Below are 13,671 nucleotides of genomic sequence, written 5' to 3' on the forward strand. Positions count from 1 at the left end.
ATTACATTCTAACAACTTGAATAATTTCTCATTTTCTAACGGTGTTTTGTTGATACTACCGGAAGAAGAATGGTCAAGGGTACTCGAATGGTGTGCCGCCGCTTATCTAGGTGGCTAATGAGCGTCGATATTTGCGCCGTGCGACTCCTGACAGTGTCATTATCGTCACAGTGGCCTGATCGCTCCTGTTGTGCTACTGTTGTGTTGTGCTGCCTAGCTGACGCCACGACCACATAGAAGTTGTTTAAACTGTAGATAAAATGGAGTTGTCCATCTAGAAACGAGAGTGGAAGTGTTTGCTGTTAGTATTCTGAATTGTTAGGTGCAAACCACCTATCCATCTCTGGAAATACACGAAATGTTACAAAAAAATGTTTTGCTTAGCGTTGTCATACTAAGCTTCTTTACCTCTTCACTTTTTCCGTCTTCTAGGCATTTCTTTTTGCACATCTAGCTAAGTAAAACTAGCATCCAACGCAAGACAGGGCGTGACTAATGGCTCGCGGACATGTGGTGCACCTAAAGACGTCTCTCGAAGATACAGAGGTCTCCGTTTGCCACTAATAGACCTTACCTATCATATTGATTTTATGCAGAGAATATATAGGAATGAGGCGATAAAAAGGTAGGAAATAGAAAGATTAAAGACAGTATACAAGGTGGTAAGGACTGATCAATGTTAATTTAAATGTTTGGTTAAAATCATTTAAATTTTGTGGAAATGTAGACTGATATATGTATAACTAGAAATTTTGGTATAACTGTCACCGTGCGCATAGCTGTCACAGTTGAAAGTTGAACACGCACTCGTACAAAAATATTGTGGCGAACACATACTTATGCGCTGTGAGTTCACATAGAACAGTCAAGGCGCGAAATGCGTGAAATTACGGGATGCGTGAAAATGTATATACGTTAGTGGTTTTTCTGCAGCATGGTTTTGTTACAATTCTTATGTGTGTGGAGTTCCTCAAATGAGGTAAGTGTATGTCACGCATATCAATCTTATCACTCTGTATATCAATTTTTTTTATATACCCACGATGGTGTGTCTTTTATAGAAGGATTTACTTCTTTTTAATTTCCGATAATAGTTCACCATATACGGCATATCAGAACTTGCAGCTTCAATTTGCTTTTTACTCCTTCGAGGCCAATAGGGAAGCGCGGTCTAGGTGATCCAAGACGATAGTTGAGGCTGCCTGGCTGATTGAGCTGCAGCCGTAATTACGCAGGGGCGCACATCGCTGAGGGCAGTTCAGCAGCGGTCAGCCAATTTTCGTGGGTACATTTTGTACCGCGTTTCTGCCGGAACATCCTTGTTGTAACCATTATCTTACTTCTGTGAAAATGAGATATTTGGAAATTCCCGTCAGATTTTCGAAAAGAGAACTAGAATATTTGGATAAGGAACAATTTAGTTCATCATCCGAATACATCTTGGTATCTTGGTATCTTAACTCTTAGTTTTCTTCGAAGTTTTGTTTTTCTCCGAAAAATACTCCAACAAATAGTATTCCTCTTGTATACGTCGAAAATATTCGAATTGTTTGACGTTTTCCGAGATCCGGTGTAGGAGAGAATTCATTGGCCTTTTTACATCGCTGATTTCGTGTCATTCTCCTGCAACACTCGAATTTCAACAGCAGGAAATCAGAAGGAGTATATAACGGTTCAAAAATTCTTTTTTTTTCAAAGATGTAGTCAGTGTGCAACCAACGTTTTATTCTCTCTCTGTTCTCATCCTTTACTTTTCGGTAAAACTTCCGCTTAAATCCACTCCCTGATGCGGGCGTTAGAGTTTGTAGGTGAACGTCAATACTAATATGCTACGAATTGTTCTTCGCTATCCGTAGGAGGTCCAAGTTTTGTACATCAAGCAGCAAATATGCCGAAGCTCGCTATACAAACTAGTTTTTCACTTTCATTTCTGATAAGTTTGCTTTTATTTTATTGGCAGTGTCCAAATTCGCTTCTCGACGTACAATGTTGATATTCGTTGTTTGTTACAGGAACAGAGTAGCACCAGAATAGTTCCACTTGCTGCTCTTTTTTTAGAGGATTGGGTTTGTGCCAGATTATTCAGTGGTAGTGCGTGATGAGTGTACTTTTCTCGAAGTCACTGCTCAGAATTGGCTTCTAGCATATCGAAGTACACTAATGAGTCGAACTGGCGCCAGGTAAACTTTACCTTTCTTTTTTCGAATTTCTCGAATCTTGTTCTCTTTCTTGGGCCGTTCTGAACATCAGTAGCATCTTGAAACGTGGTCGAAGTTTAGACCAGTTAAATAACTTTGTGTAGGCGTTTTGCATTCCGCTTTCTCACCGGGGTGGTTGTTAAGAACACCAACACTGCTGCACCAACAATGCACTGTTTCCCTATCTTCTGCAGACCTTCCGTCGTGGAGGCGAGTGGTGTAAATACAAAGACAGCAAAAGATGATTCTTCGTGGACGGCCGTTCAAGACAAGCCAAGAGAAGACGTACTATCTCCTCAGGTGAGCAGGTAGAAAATGTTTTAGTCATTTTGGATTGTCGAGTTGTTCTTAAATGGGTTTTGTTCATCTTTTTAGCGACATTTAAATGAAAGCAACGATAAGATTTCGATTTGCTCTTTATTTAATTCACTTGACTATTTCGTGTATGAACAGATAATGTGGCATTAACATTGAAATTTATTTTGGTAGTTTTTTTTTCAGAAGTGGGACATGTTTGTGAATGCCACCATTAGTACAGATGAATCGCTTCTTTTGTGGATTTGTTCTCTATCACTGATTAATGTTGTTATCCAATCAGAGTAATGTTTTTTAGTTCCTCACCAAAAAAAAAAAACCAGATATCTAGGAGAATGTGCAGTGCAAACTGGTAGAACTCATATTTTGACTGTGACTGTGTAACTGGGAGAACGTTCGTAACAATTCCTCTAAAAAGATCTCAAAGGACCATCACCAAATAGTCAAGCAGTGCAATATTTCAGAAAGAAAGGTGTAACATAACACCTCCCATTTCAAGTTATCTCGTATCGAGTTCCTCGTGGGTCCACCTGTAATCGGCTGTGGGGTGGTCAGAGGCGTTACGGTCGTTGAGACGTGTCAGCAGCTCGGCGTTGCACCATCGTCCTTGCTCGCGGAGTAGTAGATCGAACACATCCACGAAAGTTTTAGTCGCTGTTGTGTCGGTCCTGGATCGCAACTGGTTTACGTGTCGAGTCGATAGTCGTTTCCACAGCGAACAGTATAGGTTGATAAAACCGGGAGTCCAAATAGGTTTCTGTCCTCGACAATCCTTAGCAAAAATCGCGTCGTTGATCTCAAAGCTGCGGTGTCGTGCTCCAATTTGACAATTTAATTGAGATTCCATTCTGACATCTCGTGTATCGTTTGTGAGATTTCTAGAAGGTAACATTAGATCGAGTTCTGTTCGTAGCCGGCGTCCCAGGAAGCCTTCGGCAAGTGAACGCTGGTCACGTGCACACGGACAGGGAGTGCAGTGATATACCATCAAAAATGTCTGTAATGCGTCCACTGTTGGTTCCTCCTTCAGCTTGGCGAGTCCTCTTTTGAAGGTGTCCACAAAGATTTCTGCTTGTCTGCTGCTTTGTGGATAAAACGACGGCGTGTGAATGTGCAAGATTCCTCGGGAACGGCAGAATGAAGTGAATTGAGACGACTTGAACTGCGTACCGTTGTCCGTGACGGGGATCTCTGGTGTCTCCGAACTTGGCAAAGATGCACTTCTTTGCTTTGATAGTAGCCGTTGAGGAGATCGCTGAGATCTGGACGATTTCCAGCCACTTGGAGTAGACGTCCACAATAAGTAGATGGTATCGTCCTTTCATCGGTTCAGCGAAATCAGCATGAACTCGAGTCCACGGTGAGTATGGTTTCGGCCACGACTGTAGTTCGGCTTTCTGCGGATCCTTTGCCACGGATGCATATCTTGGACAGGTCCTTACGAGTTTTTCAATGTCGGAATCCATCGTAGGCAAATAGACAAAGCTTGATGCAAGCATTTCCATCCTTGTTTGGCCTGGATAAGCTTTGCGTAATGTTGAAAGAACACGATGTTCAAGTGATTTTAGAATCACCATACGGGATGCAGTTAGCAGACATCCTTCGACTGTCGTCATGGTATTTCTGCGGTTGTATGGCGATTGACTTTGGCCCACTTTTCGGGCTTCGTTTAGTCGATCACAAGCTGGATAAGACAATCGGCTTGCGTAGCAATCCGAATGAATTTGGCGGATATTGAAAGATGACGACAGTTCCCTGAGAACTCGGAAATGACATCAGCATCTACTGCTGCGATCACGTAGTCCTCCGGCAACGATGACTGTGACGAGTCGAAACGTGAAAGAGCATCCACTTTGCCGAAATCCTTTGTGTTGATGTACTCGATAGTGAAGCTGTAGTTGAGCAGCATCGTGGCCCATCTCCGAAGACGGTTGGCACTGTTGACCGGAACTGCTTTCTTGCTTCCGAAGATTGCCAAAAGTGGTTTGTGGAGCCGTTATCTACAAAAGTGGTTTGCAGACAACGGCTTGCGCGATAAATGACCTCGCATCCATCTGCGAAGCGATGTGAGAAGGTTGCTCCAATCCCGTAATTTGAAGCATCAGCAGAAACGATGATCGGGAGACTTCGGTCGAAGTGGGTCAACAGGAGATCTGAGCTTAGGATTACCTTAAAAGCATCACCCCACGAATCTGGGGTGGTGCAGGTTTCAGGTGGGTTATGCCTATACGGAGTCGTTGATTGTGGAAAGAAGGGTGATTTCGTCTATTTCTTTCTAATTGCCGTAAAAAGGGCCCGGAGGATACGACTTTGAAGGTTCCGGCGCGCTATTTTCTACAACGAGTCCGATTGGAGCCTTGTGCATGCGCCGCATCTTTCGGGCCATTTTTTACGGCAATTAGGAAGAAATGGACGGAATCACCCTCTCTATAATCTACGACCTCGTTAGGAACTCACCACCTGAAATCCGCACCACCCCAGATTCGTGGAGTGATGCCTTTAATCTTGTCGAAGGAAGACTGACACTCCGGCGTCCATGTGTAGGCAACATCCTTTTTCGTAAATGTCCGAAAGATCGCGTAGATTGTGGAGATCCTTGAGAAGTTCCCGTAGAAATTGATGAGTTTCAGAAAAGAGCGAAGTTGACTAACGTCTTTTGAGGATAGCTTTGATCTTTTCTGGATCGGGGCCTCGTCCTTGTGCGTTGATGACGAACCCAAGGTAGGTGATCTCCGTCTGTAGAAAAGCACATTTGTCGAGTCGAACGCGGAGTCCGTAGTCTTGAATCCGCTTGAACAAGGCCTCTAATTGTGCACTATGTTTGCTGATGGGTCTGCCAGTAACCAATATCTCCTCCAGATAGGCGACAGTTCCATTTGTTCCAGCGATAGGGGCATCCATACATTGCTGGAATATACTAGAAGCTGATTTACTCCAAATGGTAGTCGATTGAAGCGGTAGAGTTCACAGTGCATGCTGATAGCGAGTAGCTGCATTGAGACGTTGTTCACATCCAATTCGAGATACGCTTCGGCTAAGTCAAGCTGCGAAAAGTAGTTTCTCACTTCGCTGTGTGTTAAGGTGTGCGTAGCGTCTTGCAAACACTGACGTATTGTGCCCGAACAACTTCATCAGAGCAGCCACGTTGTCCGTTAAGAGTACATCGCATGCTCTTTCAGGAAGAATGTGGTTCGTGAAATGGGCATATGTGACGGCGTCGAGTTTGGAGACGACTAGTCGAACTTTTGCTGCATCGTCCAACGTAGCACTGTCCTTTGACCTGACGTCCTCGTGGAGATTGCACCAGACTTCAAATGTGCAACCGTTGTCCGTATCCTACACGAACTCAGGCAAGTGTCGTGTCGATAGAGAATTCATGATGAATTCGGCCGTGACGACAGTTGCTGTTGGAACGGTTGGGCTTGGAGCGGAGACCATCCTTTCCATACGCTTCATCAGCTCGATGAACATTTGCTGTTGTCCCTTGGTTTGGGCTTCCAAGATGGTACGCGGAGTTTCAGCATACATTTTCGAGTCGCTGGTGAGTGCACGGCGCGTCCACGACAGTAGTAACAGCAGATCGACTGGGCTCACTGCTGGGGTGCGTGTAAAGAGGGTCCCGGCGGAATTTCGAGCATGCCTCGTCAGAGCAATTAGCAATGGTGCGTGTCCTAAAGAGATTCGCTTTCGTTAGCACCTAAATAGCTGACTCCGCTTACCTACCGCTAATCATACGCTGCATCACCGGCTAGGATATAATTCACTATCCACTAAATTGTTTTGGAGAATCGGACACATTCACTGCAATTTTGTGACGTGAGGTGATCTCAATTTTGTAATCGTACCAGAAGCAAGAGAAATCCTCACGTGAAATATGAGATAAGGATGTATCTAATAGCTTCAAAATACGTGCATAAAAAATTTCGTTAGAAAGAACATTCCAGGTTTCAAAAGTGACGGTAATGAGAATTATCGTTATCCTGTAACTCCCAAGCATTTTTGTAGCCTAATTTATTTCTGGACAAAGGGACCTTCTATATCTCTGATTTCTTGGAACTTAGAGGAAGAAAAAGAGCTCAAATTTCGTAAGATTTCTAGACTTTCTGAAGGTGATATAAAGACAAACTCACTCCCTTTCTTTATTAGAACACCATTCAAAATCCCATGTACTTCTATCTATCTTCTATCACTATTATTCTTTTACTTATTCGGTAATTTTGACAGCTCATACCACTCTTCTTTGCATATTTTCTTGTAACTCCGCAGTTTTCTGCATCTCTGTGGCTAGAAGAACATCTATGACGGTTGTCTGCGTCTTCATGAACGACTGGAGCGAGGTATGCTCGCGTATCCGCCGGCATATCCACTGGGCACGCTATGTCTCGGAGGCATTCGCAGAGAATCCGCCGGGACCCTCTTTACCGTTCCCCGGCTCACTGCCTGGGTTTCTCCCCTGCCTGGACGTGGGTCTCTACTCAGCAGTTCGGCAAGGAAAAAGTCGGGGCTGTTTTGGGACCCGACCAGCAGTTCGACAGGAGTTGGAGTTGGGGCTGGAGTCCTTGTAGCAGAAGCCGTCGTCCTCAGCCTCATGCGTTGCAGTCCGCTGATCGCCAGTCGTTGTAGATGTCGTTACAGCCGAAGACAAGTAGCTTTATTGAAAGCGAATGAGGAGAAAAGGATGTCAACATAAAAAGGATAGCAACACAAGAATAAAACGTATCCAGTGCGGGTGTGCATTACGCGAATAATAGGATGGAAATCCCGTCCTACAACAAAAACCATATTTTTCGTGATATAACGGTTTTGTACAAGAAGTAGAAAGTACAGAGAGTGCTAAAAACATGCTCTCATATAACAAATAACATAAGACTGGACATACCGGTTTGCAAGTAAGGAAGATTCTACCGCTAAATGAATGCAAGTGCGTACATTGCAAATGAGCGAAGTCGAGCTTCTAACAGCGGTACTTAACATATTTCCAAATGTTTTACTGTCCCAGCTTTATCATTCGAGGGCTGAAAATCACCATTCTCCTCACTTTTCTTCTCCTCGTCCTTGTCCTACAATTCAAAACGTCTTTCTTTCACAAGTTCCTGATGATTTATAGGAAAACGCAGGTTGCTAGGATAGAACGTTCTGATGCAAGTGCCCAATGAAGCTTGGATTTTACTGTTTCCGTCTACAGAATCCGGACTTTTTCTGATTCGTCTCATTGGTCTAACTTATATGCTGCTGTCATTGTGATCGCTTTTACTGTTTCGATGTTTTCATTGTTGAGGGACATGGATACTCACATAGATTGCTGATTTTCATTTTGGTGATGCACTAAAAGCCCATTATAACAGAATTCTTTCTGCTTGTTTGGTTCATCAATCCGCATGGCATGCGCCAACGCGTTTTACTGCAGTTCGTAATCCTTAAGTTTTCAAAACGCACGTAGGGCTATACAATGATTTACGGGGATCAGTCGGTGATCAAGTCAGTGTTTCATCCTCTCGGACAAGTCTGGTACCAATTTTGACCGAGGGATGAAATGCTTGCTTGGCACTAGAGCGGTTTCGAACAATCGACCATGCGGCCACAGGGAAGCTCTTACCGACTGCTCTACACCCGCCACGGATCTCCCTCATTAGAGGAAACACAGCCGGTTAGTCGCGAGGCTACGTGGTGCGTCGCCGGATGGCAGATGGGAGGCCAATCGCGGACCAAAAACGACCCTGCACCTGCCCTGAGACGCAGGTGGATTCAGGGGATGGACTCCGTGTTTCTGTTGTGCCAAGATTGGCTTATAATGCTACCGTATCCCCTGCGTCGGTTCGGCCAAAAGTCTGTAATCAAGTGATTGGGAGGTGCAAGGGAGGCGGTTTGGAGTCGCCTCCAACAAATAAGCTCCTCCTGTTCATTCTGGGAGAGCGCAACGTTCTCCCAAAACTCATGGAACTAGAGGCTTGCAACGTGCCCAAGGGTTTTTAATTTTATGCAAAACACAGTAATAGAAAAGAGTCTCCTGATTCCGGAGGAAAGCCTTTCACGGCAGCGCCAGGAAAGACGGGGTTGCAGAAGTCATGTAGGTTACTGAAACGAAAAAGGTGTAAGATGACTATCTGTACTTATAACGCCCGTACGCTTGCATCGGGTGCGGCCATTGAAGCCTGATGATGCAAGCTAGGACGATTAAGTACGATGTCATCGGATTGACTGCAACGAGACGACGCCACCCAGTGAACGCAGTATATGACACTGGAGAAGAAATGTTCTTACGAACGTGCAACAGCATGGGAGTTGGTGGAGTTGGCGTTTCTGTCAACACGAGTATGGATTGAACATCGACTCTTTCGATCAACCCACAACCCGAATTGGACGTTTACAGATGAGAAGATGTGGTTCAACATCAGCTTTGACAATCTTCGTAGTTTACGTTCCAACATCAAGCTCCGAAGGAGAAGTGGAAGCTTTCTATATGGAGCTGGAGAAGTTGTACATAGAAGATCATACCTTCTGCAAGGTCATAATTGGTGACTTCAACGCCAAAATTGGCCCCAGAAGAACATCGGAACCCACAGCCTTCAATGGAATGAGCAGGGAGAAAGGCTTCCCGAGTTCAGCATTACGACTAAGACCATCCATGGGAACTCGCAATTTTAGAAGCTTTCCTCTACGCTGGTGGTAGGAGTCATCCGATGGAGTGTATCATAATGAAATTGACCACATCAACACTAGTCAGTAAAAGATTTTGTCTGACGGATGTCGCTGTTGTACCAAACTCTTGTTCGGGATAGGACCATCGTCTCTTCTTCGAGGAAGATTTTTTTTTCACACGGAGAGGAGAAAAAGCCGCGAAGATCACTGCGAACTCCATGAACCATCATCGACTGGGACTTGTAAGCTTCGCTTGTCGACTTTGGGGAAGATAGCGTCATGGACGACATCGACGACGAATATGAACGGCTCGTAGAACATCTTCACGACTGGACGAGGAAAGCGAAGAGTTTCAAAATCGAGAGAGGCCTATTTCAGAAAACTCTAGAGCTGATTAGCGTGGAGCTCCACGAGCTGCAGGAAACCAAGAACTCACGTCCGCGCTCGCAAAGCTTTGCAGAGAGGCGATAAAGGAAGACCTTAAAGAGAGAAGAGCAGAAGTGCTGGCTGAAGCTGCAGAGGCGGGGAAAAGCCTTCGCTATGTCCGTCGAGACTTCGCCAGTCACAAGACGAGGATGACTGCTCTCCGGAACCCAAAGGGAACAGCCATTGCATCGAGAAGGGGGATGGAGAAAATCATCTACGACTTCTACTCTGATCTCTTCGACAGCCATGTCCACTTCCCTCCTCACCATCTGAGGGAAGACGGACATGTCATTCCAAAGGTCCTCCCTTCCGACATGCCATCTTTTCGGTGAAGAATCGTACTTCACCCGGTCTCTACAGAATTAAGCCTTAACATCTGAAGTACCTACCGCCAGTTCTCATCAACACACTGGCGAGGCTCTTCACTCGTTAAGGGTCGGAATACAATTTTCCTAAAGAATGGAAGACCAGCAAGACCGCGCTAGCTTGTATAAGAAGGGAGACCCACAGGACATCGGCAACTATCGCCCAATCTGCTTGCTATCTGTCATCTACAAGCTCTTCGCAAAAGTAATCCTAAACAGGATAGAAATAACATGAGATTAAGGGCAGCCATGCGAGCAGGCAGCGTTTCGAAAGGGGTTCAGTACGATTACACACGGTTTCAAAACTCTAAGAAGTATCGCGAGAGTACAAGATGACGCTGTGTCTCACTTTCGATGTGAACAAATTGATACAGTTGAGACTGGCGCGGTCATGGAGGCCTCGGACAACCAAGGCGTCCCTACTCCATGCATACAGATACTTCGTGAGTTGTAGAACAACTTCACGACCAAAATTTTCTCATTCTACAATGATGTCATAGTCGACGTGAGGAGAGGTGTCCGTCAGAGTGATACAATTTCACCCAAAATATTCAGTGCCTCTCTCGAGAACGCGATGCGAGGATTGGAGTGGGATAACATGGGAAAGGAAGTTGACGGCCGGCATTTACACCATCTACGTTTCGCTGATGACATCTTTCTTATAATATCAAGCGTCAATCAGGCGGAACAGATGCTGGCTGAATTTGATGAAACGTGTAGAAAAATTGGTCTTCAGCCGAACCTAGACAAGACTATATTTATGATGGACGGATTGGTTTCTGATTCCCCATTCACGCTCAACGGAACGAACATATCCGAATGCTCCAGCTATGCATACCTTGGTCGGGAAATCAACATGATGAACGACCTGACCTCCGAGTTGGGCAGCTGTGCAACGAGCGGCTTGTGGAGCATTCAAAAGCATCGAGAATGTAATGAAGAAGATCAAGAACACCCGTCTCCGTGCTCACCTCTTCAACGCCTACTTTCTGCTTTGATCCATGCTTGAAAAAACCTGAGCATTTCGCAAGCAGCAAAAAATGCGCGGTGAGCGTCCATGAACGTGCGAGCGAAAGGGTAATGCTAGGAGTTACGAAATCCTTCAAAGAGAAGTGCGACGCTGTTGGAGTCCCTCGCGAGAAGAGGTGCCACTGGGCAATACTTGCGCGCGATGGAGACAAATGGAAGTATTACTGGTGCCCGCGCGAGCAAATCGATGAACAACGGAGGCACAGGTGATACAGGTGTTTGGTTCATGTAGTTTTGTTCTTCAGTGGCAAAATGGACTTCGAACAAGCATGTCTGCTGCACGAAGCGTACACGCTCCCGCAAAAGGTACTGTACCATCCATATTTTCTCATTTTAATGTGTTAATTCAGCCGAAAGTTGTAGGGTTGAAGCTTCATATCTTGGTTGCAAACGGTTTCAACGTTTTGCAGATTGCTGCATCATATGAACCTTTGATAATAGTAAAGCGTCAGGGCAATGTGTATGCGACTGATTCCTGTCTGGTCGTGACGTCACTGTTTCTACTAAGTGCACTCACGCATTTGGGTTTATGCTTTGGCCACATAGAGTTGTATAACTTGTGCAGTCACGTGGTGGAAGTTAACCAGATATTGCCTCACCCTAGGTGCAAGATCTCACGCTGTTTACACCTTTTTTTTTAAAACACACTTGCTAAAGTGTGAGAGCAACACAGCCTTAGAAAATATTTGAATACAAAGTCACGTAGATCTTGGGGTCCTTGGATTAGACCATTAGACGATCTTTCTATAATGTGACAAAAGAAGCGAAGCGGTGTTTTGTGACTACCTCAGAGGGCTGGGCAATATGTGGATATTTTCCATTCGCCGTGTCATTCGCCGTTACTCCATATCCACATCTGAGTAAAGTGCTAGGTTTTGGCACACCATCGGCTAAAAGTGGCCTAACAGTCGTCCAAGCAGAATTCTCTGCACTCGAGCTTCTTTATCACCGTCGATGGTGCTGCCCGAGTCTCCGATCCATACACCATGATAGAGCGAATTGTGGATAAGTAGGTTTGCGACTTGACTTCGTTGATGATGGGGGTCGACCGCAGACGTTTTGTTAACGAGTTAAATGCTGAAGTAGCCTCACCTTATCTCTGCTGAATATTTCTCTAGTAGCTGCCGTCGTTTTTGAGCATACAACTCAAATAGCAGAACTCATCGATAAATTCGATCGGTTGTCCGTTTACCTTTATTCCCGTCCGAGGTCTCAACGAGACCCACATCTGCTCGCTTTTATCGGGGCGTAGACGTAATCCATAAACTGTGGCCAATTTCGATACAAGATTGACAACATGTTGAAGTTGTCGAATGAAATGAATTGCCTATCGGGGCGTCCGAATGGATTTTGGACGAATCGCGGGCGGGGGTAGGACGCAAGGGTGGTGCGGGGAAAAAATCAAATGGGTTTTGTTGGAAGATATCATCTACGTGGTATGCATACTAGCGATCAGCATCGTCGATTATTGCTGAGGGTCAAATTCCATCAGATTATGTATGATACAAAAGAAGAAAACTGTTGATCGCCTGAGACAACGTTTCACGTCTTCCTCTTCTCTTACCACGGCACTGCTGGACATGTTGCCATGTTGTCTTATTCGAATGTTGACTCACAAATCTAATAGTTCACACTTTAAGCAACTCGAAGATCCTGTGTGGTGTACGGTAAGATGTATGGCCGTTGGATAGGTTCAATTACCAAGTTTGAGGTACTCGATCTTTGAGCGTCCGTGGGAGATTGTGCCGAAAGGAGAGACAGACGGAATATTCTGTTCTCAGCTTTGTATAATACTAGGTAGGCTATAGTGCTATTGCAAAACGCGAACACTTCCTCAGTGACTGAAAGGAAGCCAAATGGATGTGAAATGTAATGATTATCCTATTTTTCTCTAATCACACTCGTTAAATGTGTGGTTTTATACAGCTGTCAAAATTAACAACAGAATAATAAATGAAGAGCTGAACTAAGGTCACTACGTACTATGATTATGTTGTCGTGTAATTTCAGCTCGAAGCCATCCGACGAAATGGAAAACTTCGATCTTCAAGCGAACCGGAACATCTTGAGCTTTTACCACGCATATGCGAAAGTGCTGGGTCGCCAACTTCAGATAGATCATTCCAAAGTCATGAGTGATATGTACCCTTCATTTTGCTTGTGTGTCAATATGAATTTTTTTCTAACTAGTATTTCGTTTATTTATGAGAGTGTGTTTTCCCTCACTTTTTTTATTAAGTTCAATGTTGTTCATGTATATCGACCAACTCCTCCACTCACGCATTCGCTTGGTTGAACGGGTTTTTTAAAGGCAGAATATCGCAAAGTCGACGCCGCTAGGATCTCCCCACGAATAGACAGTAGGGATGTAGTTCATGACTGTGAGCGTGATTACGTTCAATTGCGTCTAGTAATCCAAAGCAGACGCGAGAAACAGCCTTGGCGTGCACAAATTGCGAGTAATTCGGACATCTTCCAACTTCCAACTTATGGAACTAAACAAGCAGTAGAAGTTGCTCCACCTGTACAATCGCAGACGTATTGTCTACTATCCGTAGTAGGTTGCGTAGATGGAAACACCGGTGCAATCACGGCTATCTCTTCACCTAAAGATCCTAACGTCATCAACTTTGTAATACACTGTCTTTACATACAATGAATCATATCTAGGTGTGGAACTACAAATCAAAATATTTTGA

At 44.7% G+C, this 13,671-nt stretch overlaps 9 protein-coding genes across 12 annotated transcripts; 4 read left to right on the forward strand and 5 right to left on the reverse strand.

The window, feature by feature from the left end:
- Window positions 1-934: 934 nt before the first annotated feature.
- Window positions 935-2,801, forward strand: RB195_023411 (uncharacterized protein; the record flags this gene model as incomplete). The annotated part of the gene is made up of 4 exons (XM_013449329.2): window positions 935-979; window positions 2,059-2,180; window positions 2,393-2,498; window positions 2,700-2,801. 4 exons carry the CDS (start codon window positions 935-937, stop codon window positions 2,799-2,801), a joined length of 375 nt encoding a protein of 124 aa, XP_013304783.2.
- Window positions 2,802-3,012: 211 nt separating this feature from the next.
- Window positions 3,013-3,405, reverse strand: RB195_023412 (uncharacterized protein; the record flags this gene model as incomplete). 2 transcript variants are annotated; one of them, XM_064210839.1, is made up of 1 exon in its annotated part: window positions 3,013-3,405. In XM_064210839.1, one exon carries the CDS (start codon window positions 3,403-3,405, stop codon window positions 3,013-3,015), a length of 393 nt encoding a protein of 130 aa, XP_064066720.1. The 2 variants fall into 2 exon arrangements, with proteins under 2 accessions (XP_064066720.1, XP_064066721.1); XM_064210840.1 differs by having other exon boundaries at window positions 3,013-3,360.
- A 58-nt stretch (window positions 3,406-3,463) lies between these two features.
- RB195_023413 (uncharacterized protein) lies at window positions 3,464-4,129 on the reverse strand (the record flags this gene model as incomplete). 2 transcript variants are annotated; one of them, XM_064210841.1, is made up of 1 exon in its annotated part: window positions 3,464-4,129. In XM_064210841.1, one exon carries the CDS (start codon window positions 4,127-4,129, stop codon window positions 3,464-3,466), a length of 666 nt encoding a protein of 221 aa, XP_064066722.1. The 2 variants fall into 2 exon arrangements, with proteins under 2 accessions (XP_064066722.1, XP_064066723.1); XM_064210842.1 differs by having other exon boundaries at window positions 3,464-4,090.
- Window positions 4,130-4,182: 53 nt separating this feature from the next.
- On the reverse strand, window positions 4,183-4,422 carry RB195_023414 (uncharacterized protein; the record flags this gene model as incomplete). The annotated part of the gene is made up of 1 exon (XM_064210843.1): window positions 4,183-4,422. The coding sequence occupies one exon, from the start codon at window positions 4,420-4,422 to the stop codon at window positions 4,183-4,185; it is 240 nt and encodes a 79-aa protein (XP_064066724.1).
- Window positions 4,423-5,159: 737 nt separating this feature from the next.
- On the reverse strand, window positions 5,160-5,414 carry RB195_023415 (uncharacterized protein; the record flags this gene model as incomplete). The annotated part of the gene is made up of 1 exon (XM_064210844.1): window positions 5,160-5,414. The coding sequence occupies one exon, from the start codon at window positions 5,412-5,414 to the stop codon at window positions 5,160-5,162; it is 255 nt and encodes an 84-aa protein (XP_064066725.1).
- A 138-nt stretch (window positions 5,415-5,552) lies between these two features.
- Window positions 5,553-6,041, reverse strand: RB195_023416 (uncharacterized protein; the record flags this gene model as incomplete). Its single annotated transcript, XM_064210845.1, has 2 exons — window positions 5,553-5,793; window positions 5,860-6,041. 2 exons carry the CDS (start codon window positions 6,039-6,041, stop codon window positions 5,553-5,555), a joined length of 423 nt encoding a protein of 140 aa, XP_064066726.1.
- Window positions 6,042-8,883: 2,842 nt separating this feature from the next.
- Window positions 8,884-9,910, forward strand: RB195_023417 (uncharacterized protein; the record flags this gene model as incomplete). Of its 2 annotated transcripts, XM_064210847.1 has the most annotated exons (3): window positions 8,884-9,112; window positions 9,159-9,232; window positions 9,551-9,910. In XM_064210847.1, the coding sequence occupies 3 exons, from the start codon at window positions 8,884-8,886 to the stop codon at window positions 9,908-9,910; spliced, it is 663 nt and encodes a 220-aa protein (XP_064066727.1). The 2 variants fall into 2 exon arrangements, with proteins under 2 accessions (XP_064066727.1, XP_064066728.1); XM_064210846.1 differs by lacking the exon at window positions 9,551-9,910 and having other exon boundaries at window positions 8,884-9,183.
- On the forward strand, window positions 9,432-9,910 carry RB195_023418 (uncharacterized protein; the record flags this gene model as incomplete). Its single annotated transcript, XM_064210848.1, has 2 exons — window positions 9,432-9,588; window positions 9,639-9,910. 2 exons carry the CDS (start codon window positions 9,432-9,434, stop codon window positions 9,908-9,910), a joined length of 429 nt encoding a protein of 142 aa, XP_064066729.1.
- A 607-nt stretch (window positions 9,911-10,517) lies between these two features.
- Window positions 10,518-10,952, forward strand: RB195_023419 (uncharacterized protein; the record flags this gene model as incomplete). Its single annotated transcript, XM_064210849.1, has 1 exon — window positions 10,518-10,952. One exon carries the CDS (start codon window positions 10,518-10,520, stop codon window positions 10,950-10,952), a length of 435 nt encoding a protein of 144 aa, XP_064066730.1.
- Between the last annotated feature and the right edge of the window lie 2,719 nt (window positions 10,953-13,671).

The sequence above is a fragment of the Necator americanus genome, chromosome X (assembly GCF_031761385.1).
Source record: "Necator americanus strain Aroian chromosome X, whole genome shotgun sequence".
NCBI classification, from domain to species: domain Eukaryota; kingdom Metazoa; phylum Nematoda; class Chromadorea; order Rhabditida; family Ancylostomatidae; genus Necator; species Necator americanus.